We start from the raw sequence: 19,943 nt of genomic DNA, 5'->3' as shown, positions 1-19,943 counted from the left end.
TGAGGTGTCAGTGGGGGAGCACTTTGGGACTAGCGACCATAATTCTATTAGATTTAAAATAGAGATGGAAAAGGATAGACCAAATCTAAAAGTTCTAAATTGGAGAAAGGCTAATTTTGACGGTATTAGGCAAGAACTTTCAAAAGCTGATTGGGGGCAGTTGTTCGCAGGTAAAGGGACGGCTGGAAAACAGGAAGCCTTCAGAAATGAGATAAAGACAATCCAGAGAAAGTATATTCCTGAAAGCAAAGGCTGGTAAATATAGGGAATGTTGGATGACTAAAGAAATTGAGGTTTTGGTTCAGAAAAAGAATGAAGCATAGACAGGATAGATCAAGTGAATCCTTAGAAGAGTATAAAGACAATAGCAATATATTTAAAAGGGTAATCAGGAGGGCAAAACGGGGACATGAGATAAATTTGGCAAATACAATTAAGGAGAATCCAAAGGGTTTTTACAAATATATTAAGGAAAAAAGGGTAACTAGGGAGAGAATAGGACCCCTCAAAGATCAGCAAGGCAGCCTTTGTGTGGAGCCACAGAAAATTGGGGAGAAACTAAATGAATGTTTTGCATGTGACGAGTGGAGTGCCACAAGGATCGGTGCTGGGCCCTCTACCTTTTGTCATTTACATAAATGATTTGGATGCGAGCATAAGAGGTACAGTGAGTACGTTTGCAGATGACACCAAAATTGGAGGTGTAGTGGACAGCGAAGAGGGTTACCTCAGATTATAACAGGATCTGGACCAGATGGGCCAATGGGCTGAGAAATGGCCGATGGAGTAAAATGTGCGATGCTGCATTTTGGGAAAGCAAATCTTAGCAGGACATATACACTTAATGGTAAGTTCCTAGGGAGTGTTGCTGAACAAAGAGACCTTGGAATACAGGTTCATAGCTCCTTGAAAGTGGAGTCGCAGGTAGATAGGATAGTGAAGAAGGCGTTTGGTATGCTTTCCTTTATTGGTCAGAATATTGAATACAGGAGTTAGGAGGTCATGTTGCTGCTGTACAGGACATTGGTTAGGCCACTGTTGGAATATTGTGTGCAATTCTGGTCTCCTTCCTATTGGAAAGATGTAGTGAAACTTGAAAGGGTTCAGAAAAGATTTACAAGGATGTTGCCAGGGTTGGAGAATTTGAGCTATAGGGAGAGGCTGAACAGGCTGGGGCTGTTTTCCCTGGAGCATCAGATGTTGAGGGGTGACCTTATAGAGGTTTACAAAATTATGAGGGGCATGGATAGGGTAAATAGGCAAAGTCTTTTCCCTGGGGTTGGGGAGTCCAAAACTAGAGGGCATAGGTTTAGGGTGAGAGGGGAAAGATATAAAAGAGACCTAAGGGGCAATTTTTTCGCACAGAGGGTGGTACACGTATGGAATGAGCTGCCAGAGGAAGTGGTGGAGGCTAGTACAATTGCAACAATCAAGAGGCATTTGGATGGGTATATGAATAGGAAGGGTTTGGAGGGATATGGGCCGGGTGCTGGCAGGTGGGACTAGATTGGGTTGGGATATCTGGTCGGCATGGACAGGTTGGACCGAAGGGTCTGTTTTCATGCTGTACATCTCTGTGACTCTATGACCTGAGGCTGGAATTGAACCCGGGTGCCTGGCGCTGTGAGGCAGTAGTGCTAACCACTGAGCCACCATGCCGCCTCTTTAGGGAAAGAAACGGCCATTGCTGTGTTCTTCCAGCCTCCTGCCTGTCTACTTTGGGTTCCGGCATCTGCAGTTTTGTTGTCTCTAATCCTTGTCTGGTCTGGCCTACATGGGACTCCAGATCCACAGCAATGAGGTTGACTTTCAACTGCCCTCTGGGCAATTAGAGATGGGCAATAAATGCTGACCCAGCCAGTGGTGCTCTCATCCCATGAATGAATAACTTTTTTTTTAAATTAACATATCAACTGGAGGTGACTCCCTTTGGATGTGTTCTCTCAGATAGACTCAAAAGATTTTGTTTCGTTACTATTTTGAACATAGTAACGAAACAAAAAAAGATATGAAAGCTGACAGCACAAGGCTTTGGTCAGCAATGGTGAAGTTGGTGGGGGCTCTGTATTGTGACATTAATAATTTTTATAGTTATTGAATATTAATTAGACTTCTGCATTTTTGCCTCCCATTGGGTTGCTAATTGAGAGTTCAAACCTGGTTTAGCTTTCAATGTAAACAGGACAACCACAGAAAATATTATGGTGCAAAAGACAGAGAAGGTGAGTGCTCTTAACTGAAAGCTATAATAATTTAATATAGCAGAGCATCAAGAGATGAAAATATGTTCACACAGCAGGTGTAAGTTGGACTTGTCGGCAGAAGATGGGTTTTGTCAACAGATGAGTAAACACAAAAAGGTGCAAGACTGAAAGCACAGCTGATCTATATTCCATTTTCTCAATCAGGGAAATAAGGCACTTTTCTCATTATGATGCTTTCTGCATTCTATACAAGTACTAACTCAAATTCATTACCCAAAAAAAAAACTTGCACGAGTCAACTTTACATGTTTGTTGTCCAGAGTCCACCTTTGCAGCAACTTCTCTGATCAGCTTTCTGTCACACACAACACTTAAAGTCACAAATAACACAACAATTAACTTTCCCTCCTTGCCTTTCTCAATCTGTCCACCAACGAGGCTAATCACGTCATCCTCCTCCCACACCTCCCCCTATTGTCCACTTAGGTGAAATTCCCCTTGCCTCATTCCATTCCTCTCTAATTAATCATAACCAAAGCGCTGGCTTCTCCTCCCACTGTCATATCCTTACCTCTGGAGTTCCCCACGAACACAAATAGACTTGCTGCAATTGGAGAGAGCACAATTATAGTACTGTATATGGTTTTGGTCTTCTAACCTGAGGAAGCATATACTAGCCATTGAGACCATGCAATGCATGTTAACTGGAATGATTCCTGGGATGGTGGGAGTGTCCTATGTAGAGAGATTAAGGAGCCTGGACCTATACTGTTCGGAACTTAGAAGAATGAGAAGTGATCTCATTGACACTTACAAAATTGTTACAGGGCTCAACAGGGCAGATGCAAGAAGGATGTTTCCCCTTGCAAGATGATTAGGGAGTGGCGGGGTTGAGAACCAGGGGACAGAGTCTCAGAACAAGGGGTAGTCCATTGAGTAACCAAAATGAGGAGGAATTTCTTCTTTCAGAGGATGGTGAATCTTTGGAATCCTCCACCGCAGAAGGCTGTGAAAACTTAGTCATTGACTATGTCTAAGGTAGAGATCAATAGATGTATTGATATTAAGAACATCAAAGGAAATGAGGATGGTGCAGGAAACTTATGTTGAGGTCTAAGATCAATCAGGAGCTGGTGTATAGCAGAAGAAATTTGATGGGTCAAATGGCCTGCACCTTTTCCCTATTTGTCTAATCTATCTGTGCTCCCTTCCTAATTCTACTCTGTATGCAGCCCACCGACAACACTGTTTGAAAACCCGGCATCATTTTTCACATTTCTGTTGACAGTACCCAGCTCATCTGCACCATCTCAGAAAGGACAGTCTGCTTGTTTGGCATCAGGCACTGGATGAACACACCTTCCCTCCAATTCAATACTGGAAGGTTGAAACCATTCTCTTCAGTGCATTCCACAAACTCCATGCCCCCTGCAGCATTTCCATCCATCTCCCTGGCTAATGCTTGAGGCAAAACCAAATCCTTTGCAGTGTCAGTGTCCTATCTGATATTGAAATGAGCTTCTAACCTCTTAACCCATCATTGATAAGATCTCCACCTTACACCTTTGTTGCATCATCCTATTTCATTTCATGCTGCTGAACATTGAATAATGTCTTTTTACCTATTTTACCAAACTCCTGGCCTGCCTCCCACATCACGTGAAGTAAAACCCATTGAGAGCTCACTGCTCTACATATCCCATCATATATCAAGTTCCACCAGAGTTCTTGATGTCTTACATTAGCTTTCATTTTGACTACGACTCTTCAAAGTCTATCTCCTCCTCCATTTCAGCCCTTTAATTCACACCAACGGGATCAGTGGTTAACAGCACCAACCCAGATTCACTTCCACCCACGGGTGACTGACTGTGTGGAGTTTGCACGTTCTCTGCATGGGTTTCCTCCGAGTGCTCCGGTTTCCTCCCACAGTACATAGATGTGCAGATTAGGTAAATTGGCCAGGAGAAATGCAGGGTTACAGCAATGGAGTGGGTCCGAGAGAGATGACCACTGGAGGGTCGGTGTGGATTCAGTGGGCCAAATGGCCTGCTTCCACCCTATAGGGATTTTATGAATCCACCTCCTGTATCAAAATCTTGTTTTGTTTGATAATTATTCCTATCAAATGCATTGGAATGTTGATGCAAGGGAACACTCTCACCTGCAAGTTCCCCTCCAAGTCCCACACCATCCTGACTTGGGAATATACTGCTGTTCCTTCACTGTGACTCGGTCAAAATCCTGGAATCCATTCCAAAACAGCCCTTTGGGTGTAAATATCCTAGACAGACTGCATCAGGAAGATATCCCTCCCCCAGTTTCTCAAGGACCATTTGAGAGAAGAAATACACGCTGGCCTCACTAACAAAACCCTCATCTTGGGAAAGAATCACAAAATAATCTGTCAGAGGCGCCATCTTTCAGACGTCAAACTGTAGCCTTGATCTATGGCCAAGAGAGGATAAACAATCCATGGCATTATTTGGGATGCTAGTGACTTCTCTCCCATCACATTTAACACTCATTCAACAAACACTAAGCAAAAAAAAAATTCTGTTTGTGGGAGGTTGCTGTGAGAAAATTGACTTTCTACATGGCAATGTCAATTGTAATTTAAAGCTGCTTCATGAAGCATTTTGTCTCGTTCTGAAATTGTGCTGCATGTTCTAACATCGCCAACAATAATTTCTAGATGTGGCTAGATTTCTTGATATGTCATTAGAAAGCTAACATCACCATCGTTCATATGAGAGAAAGAGAGAGAGAAAGATAGGGAGAGATTGGGGTAGTGATTCAGTAACTGGATTAGTAATCCTGTTGGGGGATGGTGAGGGATAATGATCTGGAATGAGAGGTCAAATTCCACCCCACTACAGCAGCTGATGAACTTAAATTGAACTTAACCAGTCTGGAGTAAAAGCTTGTATTAGTAATGGTCACCATAAAATTACTGGTGATGTACTTCGTGGACAGAAACTCAACTGACCTTACTAGGTTTGGACTACATATCCCTCTAGACCCAGAGCAATCTGACTGACTCTTACCTGCCTTCTGATAGGACCTAGCAAGCCAAGTTGTATTCAAGGAGAGGCTTGGAGCTACCTTCATGGGCAGTTTGGAGGACATAATTGATGCAGAGTCAAAGAATTCTCAAGGAATTGAAAACACCTTTAGCAATCACACACTTTAATACACAGCAATCACACAGGTATCACAGAGTCCTAGAGTCATAGAGTCATGCAGCACAGAAATAGACCCTTCAATCTAAACAGTCTATGCTAAATATAATCTCAAACTAACTAATTTCACCTGGCTGCCCCTGGTCCATATCCCTTCAAACCTTTCCTACTCATGTATCTATCTAAGTGTCTTTAAAATGTTATAACTGTACCTACATTTACCACTTCCTCTGGAAGTTTATCCATACGTGAAGAACCCTCTGTGTAAAAGATTTCCCTTCATGCCTTTTTAAATTCTTTCTCCTTTCACCCTAAAAATAAGCCCCCTAGTCTTAAAATCCCCCATCCTAGGATAAAGACAACTCCTATTAACCCTATCTATACTCAACATGATTTTAAAAAGCTTTATAAAGTCACCTTGCAACCTCTTACATTCCAGTGAAAAATTCCCAGCCTTTCTTTATAACTCAAATCTTCTATACACAGTAACATCCTGGTAAATTTCTCCTGAACCATCTCTGGAGCTTAATATTTCTGAATAGAAAAAGATACAAGTGTTAACAGGGTCAGTTTGGTTTATTTAGAACAAGACAAAATGCATACTGTTCATTTTCCCAAACAGTGGAAGGGCTGAATTCAATTTAGCACTTCTCTTGGATTCACTCTCCAAGTTGAGCAAGTCTCACCTGTGTTTCAGGAAGGTGGTAGTCAGCTGCCCAGTACAGGGTCATTCCCAGTGAGTACAAATGCATCTGAAGGGGCAAAAGACAAACAAGGTGAAACAGCCATCACCACATGAACCAGACACCTGACAGGGATTCAAAGAGAAAGCAAGTTTGCAGCTCCTGTTTGGCAGGGGATACAGTGAGGATTCCCCTTTGCAGTAATATTCCTGAAACTCAGGGCATTAAAAGCAACAGTCTTGGAAGACAGGCAGTGCATAAGACCAAACAACAACCTATTGAACCATCCCTTTGCAAAGCAAGCAATATCTGGATCAGGCATTTCAATGTAAATTTAACACAAGTGTACAGGGAAAGGATTGTTTTGTACATTTATTGAGTCATAGAGATGTATAGCATGGATACAGACCCTTCGGTCCAATTCTGACCAAATATCTTAAATTAACCTCGTCCCATTTGCCAGCATTTGGCCATATCCTTTTAAACCCTTCCTATTCATATACCCATACAAATGCCTTTTAAATGCTTTATTAGTACCAGCTTCTGCCACTTCCTCTGGCAGCTTATTCCATACATGCACCACCCTCTGTATGAAAAAATTGCTCCTTAGGTCCCTTTTATATCTTTGTCCTCTCACTTTAAACCTATGCCCTCGAGTTCCGGACTCCCCCACTCCAGGGAAAAGACCTTGACTATTTATCCTATCCATGCCCCTCATGATTTTATAAACCTCTATAAGGTCACCCCTCAGCTTCCGATGCTCCAGGGAAAACAGCCCCAGTCTATTCAGCCTCTCCTTATATTCAAACCCTCCAACCCGGCAACATCCCTGTAAATCTTCCAAGAGCAGGGAGAGCAGAAATGAATCCAGTATTACAAAAGTGGTCTAACCATTTCCTGTACAGCCTCAATATGACCTCTCAACTCCTAAACTCAATGCACTGAAATTTGAAGGATGCTAGAAATTAAACACAGTCTTAGCATCTGTCCGTCTGGATGGATAGGAAAAAAATAACATAACTATTATAATGATTCATATCTCTTCTATAATCATTGATGTGCTACACCTGATTAAGGAGATTATTTAATTTTGTGAGACAAACCCAGGGTCTTTGATTCTGTGAGTGCTATTATTGCATGATATTGGCAATCGTTTAACAAGGAGGATTACTTCAGCTTTGGATGGTAATTATATTCAATGAGAATTATGATGAAATGGTTAAGGGCAGTGAATCTGTGTAAAATTGCCAATGAGGCTGGTCCCCTGTCTTCCTACCTGCTTATGTAGACTGAGAAAGCCTTTTACAGAAATTCAGATCTGACTGACAGGAACAAATCAAAACATCCTTCTTTTTTCTGCCTTTTGGAAAATAAACTTCAAGACAGATAGTGTTCATATTTACCCCATCCACCTAATTTAGATAAAGTCCAGTATGGTGCTCGTATTAACTCTGACAGCTTTTTTATGCACTGATCTCAACGGTCTCCTAGGCAACGGCATACCAACTGTGCCATCAAGTATTTGTCATTTCTCATGCTGGGAAATCACTGCAAGACGATAAGCTTCAGTGTGCTGCTATTCACACCCAGCACTCCGTGCAGAGAGTTCTCTCCTCAGTCACTGACATTCCAAAAGGAATTCCCTCTCACAGTTGAGAGTTAAGACCGCTTCAGAATGTCAGTCGGACTATGCTTTGTCCCAGCCAAACTAAAACTGTCCTTTTCTTCCAGAAGAGCAAGATGTATGCTTCACAGGACAGGTCTGCCGCAGCGTTGAATCGCAGAAAGGAATAATTTTTCCCAATCTTTTTCCCTCCTCATCACCATCAATTCTGAGGTAACAGTCACTGCAATGTATCAGCCATCGGAGATAGTTCCAACTTCCACTGAAGGAAGTGAGGCAAATGGCTTTTAATTAGCAGCCGTTTAGTTTACTTTCTGCAGTAAACTTGAGGTGTATTCGGTTCTGGACTGCCTTGCACCAGTCAGCGTCCCCCACACATAAGTCAAGCACAAAAGAAGCATGTCGACTCTTGATGGTCACCAGTATATTTCTTGTGCTTATTCTCATTGGACTTCAAGTCATTGGGAGGTGCCCTTTTTGAACTATACACCATTCTTAGGGGAGTAAATGACTACAGAGGCTAGAGATCAGAGCGGGTCAGCTGAAGCTCTGATGAAGATTTGAAACGTTAGGTTGCTCTCTCTCCAATGGATGCTGCCTGACCCGCTGTGATCTCCAAGGTTCCTAGGGGACTTGACAGGGTAGATGTGGAAAGATGGAAGAGCCTAGAACCGGAGGATGTAACTTCAGGGTAAGAGGTGGCTCAGATTGGACAGAGATGAAGAAGGATTTCTTCAGTCAAGAGATTGTGAATCTGTGGAAGTCTCTAAGTATGTCCAAGGTTGAGACAGACAGATGTTTAATCAGGAAGAGAATCAAATGTGAAAAAGACAGGGAGGTGGAGTTGAGGATTATCTGATCAGCTTCAATCTCATTGAATGGTGCAGCAGATTTGATGGGTTGAATGGCCTACTTCTGTTCCAACATCTTATGGTCTCCTTTCTCTGCCAGGTTATTGTTGCCCCGCTTTCCTTTCTACCTGATTCTTTTTTCATTCTTCCCCATCTCTCTGACACGATCCAAAATGACAGCAAAAGCTGAGCTTCAGATGTAAAACAAAGGTGTGGCATGGTGGCTCAGTGATTAGCACTGCTGCCTCACAGCACCAGGAACCCGGGTTCGATTCCAGTCTCAGGCGACCATCTGTGTGGAGTTTGCACATTCTCCCAGTGTCTGTGTGGGTTTCCTCCCACAATCCATCAGCAGGTTAGGTGGGGTGGCCATGCTAAATTGCCCCATAGTGTCCAGGATGTGCAGGCTAGGTGGGTTAGCCATGGAAAATACAGGGATAGGACGGGCGTGGTTTTGGGTAGAGAGCTCTTCGGAGGGTAGGTGTGGACTCGATGGGCTGAATGGCCTCTTTCCACACATAGGGATTCTGAATGTTGGAAATCCAAAATAGAAATTGCTGAGGACACTCAGCAAGTCAGGCAACATCTGTGGAGAGGAGGCAGAGTTAATGTTTCAGGTCTAGTGATACTTCTTCAGACCCTCATTCGAAAAGGGGGAGACGGGATCCAAAACATTAACTCTGCTTTCTCTCCACAAATGGTGCCAGACCTGCTGTGTTTCTACAACAATTTCTGTTTGAGATCTTCAGAGACTCCCTTCACAGGTCTAAGGTGTCCCATGTTTCTCACTCATGAACCTTTCCTGACTGAGATGCACAGTCTCCCTAAACATGTTCAGGAATGAAGGACCTTCCTGCTGTAGAAGTAAAGATGAACAGAGAAGTGCAAATGCCCTTTGCAGCTTTGATGGGTGTGGAATTGTCAATGAAGGTTAACTAACACTGTGCCAGTGAGCATAGCAGCAGTGTGTACCATCTACAGATGTGCCAGAGAATCAGAGAGTCATAGAGATGTACAGCACGGAAACAGACCCTTCGGTCCAACTCGTCCATGCCAACCAGATATCCTAACCTAACCTAGTCCCATTTATCAGCACTTGGCCCATATCCCTCTAAACCCTTCCTATTCATGTACTCATCCAGAATCCAGATGCTCTGGAAATGTTGCAATTGTACCAGCCTCCATCACTTCCTCTGGCAGCTCATTCCATACACGTACCACCCTCTGTGTGAAAGGTTGCCCCTTAGGTCCCTTGTATATCTTTCCCCTCCCACCCTAAACCTATGCCCTTTAGTTCTGTACTTCCCCAACCCAAGGAAAATACTTTCTCTATTTACCCTATTCATGCCCCTCATTATTTTATCAACCTCTATAAGGTCACCCCTCAGCCTCTGACGCTCCAGGGAAAACAGCCCCAGCCTATTCAGCATCTCCCTACAGCTCAAAACATCCAACCCTGGCAACATCCTTGTAAATCTTTTCTGAATCCTTTCAAGTTTCACAGCATGTTTCTGATAGGAAGGAGACCAGAATTGTACGCAATATTCCAAAAATGGCCTAACCAACGTACTGTACAAATAAAACATGACCTCTAAACTCTACACTAAATATCTGACCAATACAGGAAAGCATACCAAACACCTTCTTCACTATCCTACCTACCTGCGACTCTCCATTCAAGGAACTATGGACCTGCACTCCAAGGTCTCTGTTCAGCAACACTCCCCAGGACCTTACCATTAAGTGTATAAGTCCTGCTCTAATTTGCTTTTCCAAAATGCAGCACCTCGCATTTATCTAAATTAAACTCCAACTGCCACTCCTCGGCCCATTGGCCCATCTGATCACCAAGGCTCCCTCAGCAGCACCTTCCAACATAATACTAGCATCTAGAAGGACAAGGCAACAGATATTTGGGAACACCACCTCCTGCAAGTTTAGTAACAGGACAAGATGCATACTGGAAATATATCACCATCTCTTCAGTGTCATTGGTTAAAATCCTAGACCTCCCACCTTAATGGCATTGTGAGTATACCTACAACAATTAGAGTGCAATGATTCAAGAAAGCAGCTCTCCACTACCTTCTAAGGGATGTGTAATAGGTGTTGGCCCAGCCAGTGCAATCCACATTCTGTGAATGAATACACATAACATACATGCTTCTGTCTATGTATCTCATTCAGGCTGACACTTAATTGCAGAGTTAAGGGAGAGAGTGCTGCACTGTCAGAGTCACTACCTTTCTGGTGCATTATCAAACTAAGGCCACGTGAATCGGCCCAGATGGATGTCAGTCTTTGAAGACCAGTGAAAGGGTTCTTTTGGTGTCCAGTGGTGTTCAACCACCAAAGGATAAGCTGTTTGTTTATATCATCACTGTCCCTTGGACTCTTAATGAGCAGAAACCAGCTGAAGCTGAAGATCAGCAGCAGGGAGGTCACAGAAGCCGTACAGTGTGGAAGCAGGCCATTCAGCCCATTAAGTCCATATTGACATCCAAAAAGCTTCCCACCCAGACCCACCCCCTTCCCTAACCCTGTAACCCTGCATTTCACATGGCTAACCCATATCTTTGGACTGTGGGAGGAAACCCACACAGACACAATGTGCAATCTCCACCCAGACAGTCACCGGAAAATTGAATTGAACCTGGGTTCCTGTTGCTCCACCAGTCAACACAATCATAGCTGACCTGATTACTCCACCTTCTCGCTTAACACCAATGATCTGTAGCTCGGGTGCTCGTTGCTGTGGTTCTGTTTGCCGAGCTGGAAGTTTTTGTTGCAAACGTTTCGTCCCCTGGCTAGGCGACATCATCAGTGCTTGGGAGCCTCCTGCGAAGCGCTTCTTTGATGTTTCCTCCGGTGTTTATAGTGGTCTGTCCCTGCCGCTTCCGGTTGTCAGTTTCAGCTGTCCGCTGTAGCGGTTGGTATATTGGGTCCAGGTCCAGGAAGCGGCAGGGACAGACCACTATAAACACCGGAGGAAACATCAAAGAAGCGCTTCGCAGGAGGCTCCCAAGCACTGATGATGTCGCCTAGCCAGGGGACGAAACGTTTGCAACAAAAACTTCCAGCTCGGCGAACAGAACCACAACACCAATGATCTTTCACCCTCTTGTGTGACAAGATCTATCTGCCTTTGTCTTAAAAATATGCAAAGTCTCACTGACTTTCCATCATCTTTCAAGGAGTGAAGTGTGTCTACTTCAACGCCAGAACTATCCGAAATAAGGTAGGTGAGCTTCGATAGGTACCTGGAACTTCGATATTGTGGCCATTTCGGACACATGAATAGTGCAGGGTCAGGAATAGATGCTGCAGGTTCCAGGGTTTAGATCTTGTATTAAGAACAAGGAAGGCAGTAAAAGAGGGGGAGGTATGGCCTTGTTAGTCAAGGACAGCATAACGGTGGCTGAAAGAACTTTTGATGAGGACTTGTCTACTGAGGTAGTATGGGCTGAGGTTAGAAACAGGAGAGGAGAGGTCACACTGCTGGGAGTTTTTTATAGGCCTCTGCAGAGTTACAGGGATGTGGAGGAGAGGATTGGCAAAACGATTCTGGGCAGGAGTGAAAGGAACAGGGTGGTCATTCCCCAATATTGACTGGAAATGCTATAACTCTAGTAGGCTGGATGGATCAGTTTTTGTCCAATGTGTGCAGGAGGGTTTCCTGACACAGTGTGTAGAAGGGCCAACAAGAGGGGAGGCCACACTGAATCTGTTACTTGGTAATGAAAAGGCCAGGTGTTTGATTTAGTGATAGCTGAGTATTTTGGCAAAAATGACCATAATTCAGTTACACTCAGTTTAGCGATGGAAATGGATAGGTACATGCCACAGGGCAAGAGTTATCTATGGGGGAAAAGCAATTATAATGTGATTAGGCAAGACTGAGGATGCAGAGAATGGGGTAGCAAAATGCAGGGGATGGGTACAATTGAAATGTGGAGCTGTTTAAGGAACAGATATTGCATGTCCTTGATAGGTATGTCCTTATCAGGCAGGGAGGAACTGATAAGGTAAGGGAACCATGGTTTATTAAAGAAATTGCATCTCTTGTTAAGCTGAAGAAGGAGACTTATGTGACGATGAGACGGAATGGTTCAGAGGAGGCGATGGAGAGTTACAGATTAGCTAGGAAGGATTTAAAGAGAGTGTTAAGAAGCGCAAAGAGAGGACATGGGCAGTCATTAGCAGGTAGAATAAAGGAGAACCCTAAAGCTTTCTATAGGTATGTAAGGAATAAAAGGATGACTAGGGTAGGAATAGGGATGTGCGGAGGGATCTTGGGAGTCCATGTACATAGATTCCTGAAAGTTGCTACTCAAGTTGATCATGCTGTGAAGAAGGCATATGACGTGTTAGGTTTTATTGGTAGAGGGATTGAGTTCCAGAGCCGTAATGTCATACTGCAACAATACAAAACGCTAGTGCGGCCGAACTTGGAATATTGTGTACAGTTCTAGTCCCCCCCATTACAGGAAGGGTGCGGAAGCATTGGAAAAGGTGCAGAGGAGATTTACCAGGATGTTGCCTGGTCTGGAGGGAAGGCTGAGGGACTTGGATTATTCTCATTGGAAAGAAGGCGGCTAAGAGGGGATTTGATAGAGACATACAAGATGATCAGGGATTAGATAGGGTAGATAGTGAAAGTCTTTTTCCTAGGCTGATGATGTCAGCTTGTACGATGCGGTATAGCTACAAATTGAGGGGTGATAGATTTAAGATAGATGTCAGAGGCAGATTCTTTACTCAGAGAGTGGTAAGGATGTGGAATGCCCTACCTACCAATGTAGTTAACTCAGCCATGTTACGGAGATTGTTTAAATCTTTGGATAAGCACATGGATGATGATGGGATAGTGTAGGGGTATATGGGCTTAGATTAATTCACAGGTCGGCACAACTTGGAGGGTCGAAGGGCCTGTTCTGCACTGTATTGTTCAATGTTCTATGTTCTATGTTCCAAAGACCAAACACCCTCAGTCTCTGCATCTTTGTCTTAAATAGGTGGCTCCTTATTTTCAAACAATGAGTACTAGTTCTCGATCCTCCCACAACAGGAAACATCCTTACCACAACTAGTCTTTCAGGATTCATCAGGGTCGTCTTTGTGTCATTGAATTTTCGCCTCATACTCTCTTAAACTCCAATAGGTACGAGTCCAGACTGACCATAAGACAACCCTCCCATTCCAAGTATACACCTACTAAAACTTCTCTGGAGGGCTTGCAATGCGTTTTTTTTTCATAAATTCCTTCTTCCAAAGAAAATTTCTACTTCATAATCTCCCTTTGTGCATTTTTTTTTTCCATGGTGAAATAGGCAAGTAACATTTTAATCTTATGATCCAAGGAAGCCCTTTCAATGAATGAGACATATTTTTAAGGCGAGGGGAAAAAGACTGAAAAAAGCCATGGGGTTTTTTTTTGTATTACACAGACAGTGGTTCGTGTGTGTAATGAACTTCCCAAGGAAGTGGTGGATATGGGTTAGGTTACAGCATTTAAAAGTAGGTAAAAACAAGGACTGCAGATGCTGGAAACCAGAGTCACCACTCTACAACATTTAAAAGACATTTTGGATAAGTATAATCAGAAATGTTTGGAGGGATATGGGCCAAGCGCAGGCAGGTGGGACTAGTTTAGTTTGAGATTGTGGTTGGCATGGACTGGTTGGAGTGAAGGGTCTGTTTCAGTGCTGCATGACTCTGTGACATGATATGGTCAATGGCCTCATTCTGTAGTTTAGCTCCCCAATGAAAGAGGGACCATGTAATGAAGGGGTTGTTGCTATCAACTGGGTGAGCATCAAAACAAAATCAGAAGGAATCCAAGGAAAACAGAGTTTAAAAACTGCTTATTATAAAGAGTCCCACATTATAAGTATGTTTAAATGCCCTCATAAACAATTGCAGTTTTAATATACATCAATGCAACCTGAGGTAATTATATACAGTGTCAATGTGTAAAATGTGCTACAAAATCAATATGGAGGCAACAATAGAAGAGCAGAGAAGAAACAAAGCCTGAACATTTCTCAATGCTTTAAAGTGAAGGAAAACATGCCTTGCTGTTCAACACTCATTAACTCTTGGATTTTATCAGGATTCAACTATATACATGCTAATTAACACTTTTTGTTGTTTCGCAGAATGAAAAGTTATCTGGCTCAGGATTCTGTCTGGATGAGACGTCTGATTAAAATGGCCAATTTGCACATCACCGCAGTGCAAATTCAGCTCCTTTCTATCACAACCCATTTTAGCATTCACTTAGACATTCAATCCAAGCCGGAACAATAGAAAACACTGAACATGAGCAGATGTAGTAAGCCCTCATTATAAAAAGGTGCCTGGGAGACTGCCAAATCCTCTGTTATAATGAGAGCTACTTTATGGGGAAGGTGCATTCATTTCAGCTCCCTCGGTCCTTTCTGCCAGCTCATTAGCCTGGGTGAAACCCCTCTATTAACAGAATAATTCCAGTAGCACTAAGGGGCTTGCAGTGAGCAAGTCAAACTAGTTGACAGCCTCGCATTTTTCCGTTGTTGTTGTCAACACCTTAACATACATTCCCCCACCCCACTGCCTTTATCAAATGTGTGTAATTTTCCCACAAAGTGAAGAATTGTCAATATGAGCTATCGCCTTCAAAATGCACACACTCAATACTTGACAAGCAAAGGCAGTTGGAACGGTGTTGATTTATTTCTTTAAGAAGGAGCTGAGATAACAATCCATCAAGACGGATGGCTATCATGGAATTTTGCTCAGTCATCTTTGAGCAAGCCATTTCTAATCGCCAGTGTCTATTCATATTGAGGAAGAACTCATATTCGAGTTAAATGTACAGAGGAACTTCGATTATCCAAAGGACACGGGCAGAGAGTATTTTGTTCGGTTAACCGAATTCCGGATAATCGAATGCTGCATAACTGAGTTTAGCCGAGCATCAGGACCTTGCGAAATTGCCGGATGGTCCGAAATTTGGATAATCGAATGCTGGGTAATTAAGTTTCCTCTGTATACGATCAAAGTTTGCTTTATAACATTCTGAAGAAGACCCAAAATGTTAGCTTTGATTTCTCTCCATAAATCCTGCCAGACCTGTTGAGTTTTTCCAGCAATTTCAGTTTTTGGTTTCTCATGCCTGCCTGTAGCCTTTTGGGGCATATTAAAGGCGCTATGAAAGAAATGAAAGAGTGGCCTTTTGTTAGTCAATGCTTTCTCATGCTCTGCAAGGTGCTGGGGTGGTATCACCTACAGGAGGAGAATGGCAAAGAAACATCCATAACATCCATTACAAACAAAATGGCTGCTTTGATCTGAACGTTGCTTGAGTATTGCTGGAGCTGCATTCCTTGCTTGCTCTTTGTAGCTGGAGTACAAGCACGAGGGAGTCAGGTTGGTGATTACTTACCTCAGCATTCTTATCAGTAAAAAGATCATCTCAGCAAACCCTGTGCACAACAATCACTGAACTGCCTTCCCAGCCATTCCCAATATTTATGGTCCATAATATAACAAGGGTGAAAACTGGAGTGTAGTGTGATTGCCAAGTCACCCTCAAGATGGTATTATTAAAATATTGTCATCTCATACACTGCAGGCAAGGATGCCCAGAGGTATGGTACACTGGCGGGACCAAGCAGATGCTACGACACTGCGCAACAATCACCAGGTAGGGATGTTCCCTCCCAGTCGGGGAACATTTCAGCGGTTAGGGACATTCCGCCTCTTCGGGTGACCGTCCTCCAAGGTGGGCTTTGGGATAGGCAACAACGCAGAGTTGCCGAGCAGAGGTTGATAGCCAAGTTCAGAACCCATGAGGATGGCATCAACCGACACCTTGGGCTCGTGTCACACTGCAGGTGACCCCATTACACTATACACTCTCTCAGACACACACAAACACACTCACACAGATACTTTCTCTCTCTCTCTCTCTCTCTCTCTCACACACACACACACACAAACAAACACACCCTCTCACAGGCATATATTCCATCACACTCGAGCACATACTCCACCAAGCATACATGCACACATGCTCTCACATGCACATACACACACACTCACATGCATGCACACACTCTCACATGCACACAAACTCACATGCACACACACTCACATGCACATATGCACACACACTCACATGCACACACATTCACATGCACACACACACATTCACATGCACATATGCACACACACTTTTACATGCACATATGCACACACACACTCTCACATGCACATATATATACACACACACACACTCAAATGCACATATGCACACAGACTATCACATGCACACACACACACTCTCACATACACATACACTCTCTCTCAATTTGCATTTGCAGATTTGTATATGCAGATACATTGTATTTTGGTGAAAAAGCACACAATCTGTAGGCAGTCAGTCAGTCAATGTGATATCTTATAAATTTCAACTTTGGAAATAGAACCAATCTGACTCAAGGCTGGGATACAGACAGACTCTAACCTCACACCTTTAATGCATTGTCTGAGCTGAGATGTCACCTTTTGTTTTATACTGACAAAACCTTAAGTTATCTTGGGACTGTGACTTAAAAGATGTTCTGGGATTTACATATTAATCAATCGAAATCTGCATCCCCATTCTAAATGATTAAAGACTGAAAGCAATCTAGCTTTGTTCAATACATCGCATCAGTTGTATGACATTTTGATCTTTTCCTATAAATTCTGCGTCCTATGATCCTGCCCTACTAGGTACCTGATGAAGGAGCAGCGCTCTGAAAGCTAGTGCTTCCAAATAAACCTATTGGACTATAACCTGGCGTCGTGTGATTTTTAACTTTGTCCACCCCAGCCTAACGCTGGCACCTCTGCATCATTAATCAGGAGTCACTAGTAATCAGATACAGCAAGTAACTATGCAAGCTAATAGCATATTATATACTGTAAGGGGAGAGAGCTTATGCTTCAGTTATACAGGTTACTGATGTGACCACATCAGGAGTACTGTGCACAATATTGGCCATCTATTTAAGGAAGGATACAAATGCATTGGAAGCTGTTCAGAGAGAGTTAATTGGAACAATACTCAGAATGGGAAGGTTGTCACATATGGGAAAGTTGACAGGCTAACATTGTATCTGCTGGACAATGAATGAGTAGGAGGTGACTTGTTTGAAAGTACAAAATTCTGAGTGGACCTGACAGGGTGAGTGTGGAGAGGATGTGTCCTCTTCAGGGAGAATCTGGAACTAGGAACCGATGTTTAAGAAATCAGGGACTGCTAAGTTAAAACAAAGATAAAGTGACTTTTTTTTCTTTCAGGTTCATGGGTCTTTGGAATGCTCCTCCCATAAAGGTGGCAGGAGTAGAGATCTTGAATATTCCTGAAGTTAAGGTCGATAGATTCTTGGTCAGCAAGCTTACTGGGTCTAGGCTAGAATGTGGATTTGAGTTTATAATCAGATCAGCGGTGATCTTAATGACTGGGAGAGCAGGTTCAAGAGGCTAAGTGGCCGAATCTTTGTCATTGTTCACGTTTGTGTCTTAGTTCATAATTTCATTATGAATGGTAATTAGCCCTACCTATGACCAAGTAGGTCATAGGCAATGCCTCCATGGACATTAACCAGTTCAATACAAATCCTGGAAGTTATAACCTGATACATTCTCTTAATCTGTGGACTTTGAGTCAAGTATCATTAACTCTCCATTAAAGCGCCCCCCAGTAAAACAGGATGTAACTTGGGGACAGCGATAAGGCACAATCAACAGAATAATGTCATCCTCATCACGGCCCAGTGTGTGATATCAGGCTGTCTGCATTACAGCTCACCATGGAGCAGGGTTACTGTCATAATATTCTTTTACAATAGGGATCTACAGGACCCATTGGATCTGATGTGGTGGAGGGAAACCACTTACCAGCTTAATGAGAAAGGGATCCTCTCTTAAATACAATGTAGTTTATTGCAGATTTACAACCCATGTGTGAGCTACTTTGATATGATAATCTGGGTAACAGTGTTTACGAGGAGGTTCTAGATGCCAGTCTTACTCCTTCAAGATGCTAACATGTTCTCCCACAACGTCTGTCTGACTGCATCATAGTGGATGGTGCTGAAGGCACTCCTCAGTTTAACCCCTGGAGACTTTTACATCCTTGGACTGTGGTCTAACAAGAAAGCAATGCAGTTGATGCCCTACATGGGATAGAACTTTCTTCTCTTCTATTTAACTCTTGTCTGCTGTATCCAGACTTTCCTCTCCCTTTATATTTGGTTGTGAATCCTACTGGGATTGAATTCTGTGTGTACCAGCATGGAAACAGACCCTTCAGTCCAACTCATCCATGCCGAACAGATATCCTACATTAATCTCGTCCCATTTGCCAGCATTTGGCCCATATCCCTCTAAACCTTTCCTATTCATATACCCATCCAGGTGCCCTTTTAATATTGTGATTGTACTAGCCTCCACCACTTCCTCTGGCAGCTCATTCCACACAGGCACCACACTCTACGTGAAAAAGCTACCCCTTAGGTCCCTTTTAAACCTTTCCCATCTCACCTTAAACCTATGCCCTCTAGTTTTGGACTCCCCTACCCTGGGGAAACGGCCTTATCTATTTATACAATCTATGCCCCTCATGATTTTATAAACCTCTATTAGGTCACTCCTCAGCCTCCGGCATTCCAGGGAAAAAAGCCCCAGCAAATCCAGCCTCTCCCTCCCGTTTAAGTCTTCTAATCCTGGCAACATCCTTTCAACTTTAACAATATCTTTCCTCTGGCAGGGAGAGACCAGAATTGGCTGCAGTATTCAAAAAGTGGCCTAACCGAAGTCCTGCACATGACATCCCAACTCTCCTACTCATTGCACTGACCAATGGAAATGAGCATGCCAAATGCCTTCTTCACCACCATGTCTACCTGCCTACATTCCTCAATCATCTCATGTGGTCATTTTCATTACCTGCGATTAAATAATAATTGTTTAAAAGCTATGTAGCAAGGCTGAGCTGCAAACAATACACTTTCCAGCGCAACTGGGGGAGAGGGTTTCCAAGGGAAATCTTGACTAATTCTCTCAGAAGCGCTAGAGGATGTGGCAGTCCCTTTGTTAATGTGGTCAACATCCATCTGGCAAAGAAAAGCAGGAACCATTTGTCTTCTACACATTGTATGGGAAGTTTGTAAATAAATCTAAGGGCTCAGAAAAGATTTACAAAGATGTTGCCAGGGTTGGAGCGTTTGAGCTACAGGGAGAGGTTGAAAACGCTGGGGCTGTTTTCCCTGGAGCCCCTGTTTCGGAGGCTAAGGGCTGACCTTATAGAGGTTTATAAAATCTTGAGGGGCATGCATAGGATAAATAGACAAGATCTTTGCCTTGAG

The 19,943-nt window shown here is 43.2% G+C and overlaps 1 protein-coding gene across 11 annotated transcripts in view; it reads right to left on the bottom strand.

The window, feature by feature from the left end:
* ptpn20 (protein tyrosine phosphatase non-receptor type 20) overlaps positions 1-19,943 on the bottom strand; it is a 440,815-nt gene that overhangs the window by 342,268 nt on the left and 78,604 nt on the right. For all 11 annotated transcript variants that reach the window (XM_087982468.1, XM_087982474.1, XM_087982476.1 and 8 more), the window contains exon 4: positions 6,073-6,138. In XM_087982468.1, the coding sequence (XP_087838594.1) occupies positions 6,073-6,138 (66 nt within the window). The remainder of the gene's footprint in view (positions 1-6,072; positions 6,139-19,943) is intronic.

This window comes from Chiloscyllium plagiosum, unplaced genomic scaffold (assembly GCF_037043375.1).
Source record: "Chiloscyllium plagiosum isolate Xiang-an unplaced genomic scaffold, Cpla_swu_hap1 HiC_scaffold_43, whole genome shotgun sequence".
Classification (NCBI taxonomy): domain Eukaryota; kingdom Metazoa; phylum Chordata; class Chondrichthyes; order Orectolobiformes; family Hemiscylliidae; genus Chiloscyllium; species Chiloscyllium plagiosum.
Note: the sequence above shows the minus strand (reverse complement) of the source record. Positions and strands in the feature narration are given on the sequence as shown.